Below are 8,525 nucleotides of genomic sequence, written 5' to 3'. Positions count from 1 at the left end.
GGACAAGCTGAAGAACCTTATATGGCTCTTCTTAGGACTTTTATTTCTAAGAGTGTACTACATCAAGTATCTCGATTGTGACGGCTACTCCAATATTACCAGTAACTGAATACAGTGTGCACATACCCTGTGTGAGCAGAATACATAAAGGGGGGGTTACCAACCAAAAAAAAAAAAAAATATTTATATATATATCTACTATATATAAAGGAAAAGCAGCAATTTGTGGGTTGTTAAGTGTCCAGTTTCACCGTTACGTCAAGTGGTTTTTTATTCCGCTCATGTACAGTAGAGTCCGCTCTGCTACTTCCACACACACACACACACACACCGAAAAAAGAAAGTGTTCAGACTAAATCCACGTTCCGCCTGGTGTGACTGTCGTAGTTTGAGTCCGATACGTCCGTGCTGGGAACCGCACTCTTGTCTAGGAGATAGTAATGTGTGTTGCTGACCTTCTCGCCGTCCACCATGACGGGAATGATGTACGGCGAGCACTCGCTGTTCTGTCTGTGCAAACCTCGACACCGTACGTACTTGGGGTCCGGTGCGAAGCTTTGCGTCGGGGGCATCACCCCGTTAATGTAAGTCGGGAGGCTCTTGGGACTCGGGGTGCGAGAGCTCCCCGTGGACACAGGTTCTCTCGGCGGAACCTTCGGGGGTTTGTCGTCGTCGCTGTACGCCCCGGACGAGACCTCTGCTGACCAGCGGCGGTAATCTCCGGTCTTCATTCGAGGGGGGATAGGGGGCGGCACCTCCGCCTTATCCATGCTGTGAGTGTGGCGTTTGGAGCAAGTGAGGCGCAGCAGCGAGGGCTTGTTTAAAGATCCGGCCGGGCCCGAGTGAGAGCGCCGTAGCCTCCGCTGAGCCTTGTCCTGCTGTCTCTGACACACCGCCGGCTCAGGCCGTTCCCGTCGCTGCTGCTGCTGCTGCTGCTGCTGCTGCTCATAGTGTTCCTGTACTTCCTTCTGAGGATGTGTCCGATGATGATGCTGCTGCTGCTGCTGCTGCTGCTGCTGCTGCTCAGGCTGTTTATGAGTTTGTGGTCCGTCAAAGTACGCGTAGTTGATCTTCCCGCAGTCCCTAAAGCTCCTCCTGCTGTGGAGTCCGTATCGAAAAAGAGAGGTCTTTGGATACTGGTCAGAAACCAGGCAGCAGCTGTCGTCCGAATTGGTGAAAAACTCCACCTCGCTGTCCACGGCCTGCTCCAGGGACACGTCTTTGTGCGGAGGGATGGGGGGCAGAGGCTTGGAGCATCTGTCCGGCGTCTGCGGCGGGCTGTTGCACTCGTACACCGAGAGCCTCTGGAACGAGGGCACCACCTGGTCGTCGTCGACGGGACTCGGGGTGGAGGGTTCAGCGCTGAAGGTCAGGGAGAGATGGGACGGCCGGTATTTCTTCGACGGTAACCTCTGTGTTTGGGGACTGTGTTTATGTCCTGTCGGAGAGAAATCACATTATGTCATTTGTGAAAAACACCCTGTTGTGCCTTATATCGCATTTGTCATTATGAAGATCACGGACTTACTCTCGTAACTTATAGACGATGGTGGCGGCCCCTTGTGTTGAGTTGGAGGGCTGTGATCTGTGTGCGAACTGTTCATACTGAAGTAGAAGCTGTTGAAGAACAAGAAGAAGAACGTTGTCAAGCTTCGGTTCACGCACCTCTCCAGCGCGTCACGTAGATTCTGGACAAACAAAACTCACTTGTTCAGCTCATGGCGATGGCTCCACGAGGATTTGGATCCAGCCATGCTGTGACAGTAGCTGCCCCGCAGGAAGGGGTTTTCTATGGGAAAAGAGATCTCCTGGGCAGTCAGACCCACTGTGGACATGCTCCAGGCACACTCGGGTCGCATCAAAGCCAGGAAACACTCAGATCGCCCCCCCGGGTAGCTTGCCCAAATCGCACCCGCTTCTGATAGACCTGCAAACAGGAACCAGGACACAATCAAGAGTGATGCAGGGGAAGAGACGCAGGAGACGTGATATGCAAACAGAGACGACGGGCATTAGAAATCAAAGTACATTGAACACATATTTAATCATAGCCTCGTCTTTTCTTGTGTTTTCATGAAAAACTCTCCTGTAAAAGATAGGAAGGACAGAAACGTAGCTTGATCAATTACGACACCTGTTTTAGTGTCATAATTTAAGTGATGCAAGAGTTTTGTGCTTGTTCCAATGAAATGCATGGGGAAAGTGCGGCATCACTAAAAAACAACAAAAAACAGGTTAAGATAAAAGCAGTAGTCTATTCAAAATTCTCAGTACAGACTGTTTTTTTAAAATCTGAACAGGAAGTGAATCAATAAAAAGTCCAAATCCAATGCACTCCCAGTGTAGGAAAATATATAAAAACTACACAGAACACATATTCACCATTAACTAGGTGCTTTCTAACATATATAAGTTGCATACTAGCCCTTTATTAGTCATTATTAAGCACCTGATTCTACATAACTGTATTCTACCTCTATTATGACATGAATTAAGATTTTTCCTACATTACGTGTACATGTATGTACTAATAAAGGGCTAGTATGCGACTTATATGCATGTTAGTAAGCACCTAGTTCATGGTGAATATGTGTTCCCTCATCTAAAGTGTTACCAAAAACATATATTAATTTAAAAAAGCAACACTTTCCTACTCCATAATCTACATGAGGGACACGTGTACTATTTTCTCCTTCTACATTTTAAGAATACCGCTTATGTGTTGATTTGTTTCTACAAAAAAAGTACACTTTTACACACTTTCAGCCCTCTCGGGGTATGAAATGAGGCGGCCGCAGAATAACAGGCTTGTACGTATAATGACAGGTTTTGCGCCGCATCTTTAAAAGCAAAGCCCTCACGCGAGCCCTCTGATCTGCTCCGCGTTTCCGCTCGCTGCAATCTCACTTGTCCTGAACAGCAGAGGATCGGGGCTCGTCCTGTTACCGCGGATCGATGTTGCAAGAGCTCCTCATGTCACATCACCTCTGAATGTTCCCTGTCACGTCAAGTATGTGTCAGCGGCGCTGAGTAAACAACGTCTACTGCATTCAGAGAGAAAGAGAGAGAGGAGGAAGCTGGGCAGCACAACCGCTGATGTTTGTGGGTTCGGAGACAAACTGGGACCCTGAATCGGATTCGGTGGAGGGGTTTTTTGTTTTGTTTGCCGCACTGGGACAACGCACAACGCAGCCTCTTAAGAACGTGGTTTCCATGGAAAGACGGAAAGTGGATATCGTGGCGTCTTCAGTGTAAACCGCGGCTTGAGTTCGCTGTGCATTGCTGAAGCAAATCTCATGACTCTCAGTCGCCTTAAAACCATTCATCCTGTTTTTCAGAATGCCGGAAAACAGGTGCATCCATAACCCTTGGTGGTTATCTCTGCTGGAGACCACAAATGAGGTGTGTGCACACACACACACACACACACACACACGCTGTCTTCCAAATAATGTGGGAGTGTTGACTGAGCAGAACAACGTGGGGGCCCCCCCACCTAACCAACCCACCCACCCACCCACCCCTCGCTCCTGGTCTCCTATGAGCCATATTTATGTGCTGCCCTGACAGCTGGTGAAGGAAACAAAGCTCTAAAACAACAAGAAGCCTGGGACATCAGGCCCGAGCCAAACTTGCCCAACAAGGCATGCCATCCTGCCTCTGCCCCAGGGCCGTCGATTCGGGTTCGGCGGGGGGAACGGGAAGCAACATGATCCTCGATAATGAATCCCCGGGGGGCCAGTGTTTCCTCTTGCAACAGGTGCACAAGACGGTTCATGCTGGCAGCGGAAACCACAGGGAGCATTTACAGGCAACAGGGTTAGGACACAAAAAAATGATGTGTGAGAGAGAGGCACGAGCAAGAAACAAACAAAAAAAGTCTGCAAAGTCAACAATTCTGATCATTTCTACAGCCTCTGCTGCTGCTGCTGCTATTGTCTGTGTTTGTGATGTAAAACACAGGCAGCAGGTTTGTAGTGTAGTCACACGCACGCACACACGCACACACAAGGGCCTTGAAAGAAGCAGTTCACACCCCGCTCATGACACCCCTGCAGCGGTTTCCGAGCAACCATACCCGCTCTACCTGTGCGGCAAGCAAACAGCGCGCACACCCCCTCACTTTACTGGATTGAGATAATGTAATGGTTAAAAAGGCGCTGGAGCAGGTGACTCACTGCACAACACACAAGTCAGATATCTATCTATCTATCTATCTATCTATCTATCTATGATAATCTATTGATTACTACCCCCCCCCCCCCACTCATTTTCTTTAATAATCAGATAAAAATGGCACAAAAATACACCAATAAAAGAATTGTGCCACTTTATAGTAGTTTGCATTTGCTTCATAGTAATGTTTTAATGTATATTTATTTGGGCAATTTAAACAACAACAACAACAACAAAACATGACAATAGACAATTGTTGACAAATCTGCCACTTATTATACTACTACATTAGATACACGTAATAAAATAAAATAAAAATATCCAGCATGTGGGGTGACTTCCTCTAACACACAGCTTTACGCACACACACATATACACATATACACATACACACATGTAAATATATATAAATATTCAAACTAAAAGCTGATATAATATCAATAACGAGTCACACACTAACACAATAAGCTCCACACATTTGAAAACTCACCCAAATGAGTTTGTGGAATAAGCTCCGCTCCGCTCAGTGTTGGTAAAGTCTCGCTCCTCTGGCGTCTTTGTGTCTTCTTAACTCTTCTTTTTTTTTTTGTTTTATTGTTTTATACTCTTCACAACTCCTGTCGCATCAGGGACGAGACAACAGCGACATGTTGACGCTCACAGGCCACATTGTAATGTGCCACTTTTGAAGATAAGTCGTGTATTGTAGTGAGCGGCTCTCTCTCTCTCTCTCTTATAGGCTTCAGCCCACTGGCGACGCGCGCTCTGACTCCGCCCTGACGCGCACTTGCCCTTAAAGGCGCAGTCTCCCTTTTTTTTTATTACAGCGGTGTCCTCAGTGGACGTTTAGACCGTATGTGTGTGTGTGCCGACAGAGCACTAAGTGACTATAACACACACATATACTATCTATATATTGATCTATATATATATGTGTATATATATATAGTATATAGTATATGTATATATATATGTATATGTGTATATATGTACATTTATATATGTATATGCATATATATGTATGTATATATATATATATATATATAAACATATATAAATGTACATGTATACACATATATACATGTATATATATGTGTATACATGTATATATGTGTATATATACATGTATACATATATATATACATATACATATACTATATACTATATATATACACACATATATATATAGTATATAGTATATGTATATATATGTATATGTGTATATATGTACCCATTTTATATAACCCATTTATATATGTTTATATATATATATGTACATACACATATATGTATGTATATATATATATATATAAACATATATATATGTACATGTATACACATATATACATGTATATATATGTATGAAAGATATAAAATAAATGTAGCTACTATAATAATAACATAAGAGTACTGTTTCAAAGTTGCATAAACATTAATTTGGGGGCATAGGCTTCCTATAGATACATATATAAATGTAACAGTACAAAACATTGTAATTGTGATTTATTTTCAGTCAAAATAGAAAAAAAGAGAGAAACAGCTGTTTGCCACTTTCATTATACCAGCAAGTGTTGTTACACACCTCATCCAGTCCCTTTTAATTCTCTGTAAATGCATATTAGTAAATTATGCTAATAAATCAGGCAATTACTGTTTAATAGACATACAATTATCTCCCTCTTATCAAATTAAACTACATTTACACAAGATACTCACTGAACCAAACCTACATATACATTTGAGTCAAAACCTTTCTAATGAATATGTATATTGTTCTTCTTTTATTGTTGATGATTAAATATCATAGTGCTATTATTTTCCCTGGCGGAACCTTTTTATAAAGGTTCCACCTGGAGCCCTTTTGGAGGGTTCCACCAAGAACCCATTTAAAACCACTTTCCTGAATAAATGGTTCTCTGGATCAAAATGGTTCTTACTGGAACCATTAGTGTTACCAAGAACCCTTGAAAAACCCTTTCTTCAGGAAAGGGTTTTTCAGAAGCAAATGGTTCCAGGTAGAACCTCAGCCCTTGTAGAAGGACCCTTTTGGAACCCTTATTTCTAAGAGTGTACTGCATCTGCTGTCTTTCTGTGGAGAAATAACTCCTGTGTAACTTTCGAAGGGAATAAAGCGATTTAAACGGAGCGTAATATGCGCAGGATTCCCCACCTGATGTGATCAAAGTCCGTAAATAGTTTCGTAAAAACCTCAGAGAGCAGACTGAGGGACGCATGGACGCGATCAGCTGACAGACTTTTCCTTAGGAATCAGCACAAATGCAGCTGCTCTGAAGCACTGAAGTAAATGCAGCTCACATTATTTTAGAAAGACGTCATTTCTTTGCTTCTTTTTTTTTTTTTTTTTTTAAGTGACAAATGTGCTGCAGGTAACGTGACTGAAAAGTAAACTGTGCAGGTTTGATGAATGGGGAACAGGGGCAGGACTCTCTGGAGAGCAGATAACAAATACAGAAACACTGCTGTCTGCGCTTTCATTTGAATGTAACACAGATTATTTAGCGCCTTTATTTAGCTTAATATTCTTTCAGATTGACCTGTTTACATGGCATAACACAGAGTAATTAGGTCAATTTGATAGCCGTCTAACTTTTTTTTTTGCACGTAAACATATAGAATAATCTGGGACGTGTAATCTCTCACGTCCCGTAAACTGGTGTTGCATTAACTGTGTCACCTAACTTAAGCAAACTCGGCGCTGACATGTACACTAACCAAACAGCGCGGCACAATAACGACAATCAACTGGAGTGCGTTGAATAAATAGAGGCGGGAAAAAGCAGTTGTGAGTGCGTGTGCAGAGAGAAAAACAGGGCATTGTTGTGAAGTTTGAAAATCCTTTGCAGCTTGTGTGCAAGGGGAGGCCTTAAACCCAAAGGGCTTATCGTTGCATATTTGGCCCGTGCACCGACCAGGCTCTCGCTAATCCCCCCTTTTATAATTTCAGGCAACATTTTTGGGATTCCTCCTCACCAGTTGTGAGCAGTGTTTGGGGAGGGAAGGCGTGAATGTCTTTCCTCAGATTACCCAGATACAAATGACAAGGTTTAAGATTTATAGTCGCCGATGAATAGCGCGCGGGAAACATAATCCCTGCATCTGTTACGTTTGTCACGCTTTTTTTGTTGGTCCTGTTTTCTTTGATTCTTGACGATTGTTCGCCTATATTGTTTGGGCGTTTGGCTTGTTTTCGCTGTTAGATATTTCGCTGTTGTTTCAAATCACCCAGTATAGCCTTATTTTGCATTGTGTACATTCTATCTATCTATCTATCTATCTATCTATCTATCTATCTATCTATCTATCTATCTATCTATCTATCTATCTATCTATCTATCTATCTATCTATCTATCTATCTATCTATCTATCTATCTATCTATCTATCTATCTATCTATCTATCTATCTATCTATCTATCTATCTATCTATCTATCTATCTATCTATCTATCTATCTATGCTAACTAGCTAGGATGTATCTAAGCTAACTTATCTATCTATCTATCTATCTATCTATCTATCTATCTATCTATCTATCTATCTATCTATCTATCTATCTATCTATCTATCTATCTATCTATCTATCTATCTATCTATCTATCTATCCATCTATCTATCTATCTATCTATCTATCTATCTAACTATGCTAACTAGCTAGGATGTATCTCAGCTCACTTATCTATCTATCTATCTATCTATCTATCTATCTATCTATCTATCTATCTATCTATCTATCTATCTATCTATCTATCTATCTATCTATCTATCTATCTATCTATCTATCTATCTATCTATCTATCTATCTATCTATCTATCAATGCTAACTAGCTAGGATGTATCTAAGCTAACTTATCTATCTATCTATCTATCTATCTATCTATCTATCTATCTATCTATCTATCTATCTATCTATCTATCTATCTATCTATCTATCTATCTATCTATCTATCTATCTATCTATCTATCTATCTATCTATCTATCTATCTATCTATCTATCTATCTATGCTAACTAGCTAGGATGTATCTAAGCTAACTTATCTATCTATCTATCTATCTATCTATCTATCTATCTATCTATCTATCTATCTATCTATCTATCTATCTATCTATCTATCTATCTATCTATCTATCTATCTATCTATCTATCTATCTATCTATCTATCTTTGGTAACACTTTAGGGAGCACATATAAACTAACATATAGAAGTAGCATACTAGCCCTTTATTAGCAATCATTATATAAGCATGTATTAACACCGTATTCTACCTCTGTTATGACAGGAATTAAGATTCTTCCCACATAAGGTGTTAATACGGGCTTAATATTTACTA

At 41.3% G+C, this 8,525-nt stretch overlaps 1 protein-coding gene across 1 annotated transcript; it reads right to left on the bottom strand.

The window, feature by feature from the left end:
- Positions 1-347: 347 nt before the first annotated feature.
- Positions 348-4,784, bottom strand: errfi1a (ERBB receptor feedback inhibitor 1a; the record flags this gene model as incomplete). Its single annotated transcript, XM_083892598.1, has 4 exons — positions 4,667-4,784; positions 1,708-1,927; positions 1,529-1,617; positions 348-1,438 (listed from the first exon to the last, which is right to left on the bottom strand). Exons 2-4 carry the CDS (start codon positions 1,857-1,859, stop codon positions 348-350), a joined length of 1,332 nt encoding a protein of 443 aa, XP_083748724.1. The 5' UTR covers positions 1,860-1,927; positions 4,667-4,784.
- Between the last annotated feature and the right edge of the window lie 3,741 nt (positions 4,785-8,525).

This window comes from Microchirus variegatus (genome assembly GCF_963457635.1).
Source record: "Microchirus variegatus genome assembly, chromosome: 7".
NCBI lineage: Eukaryota > Metazoa > Chordata > Actinopteri > Pleuronectiformes > Soleidae > Microchirus > Microchirus variegatus.
Note: the sequence above shows the minus strand (reverse complement) of the source record. Positions and strands in the feature narration are given on the sequence as shown.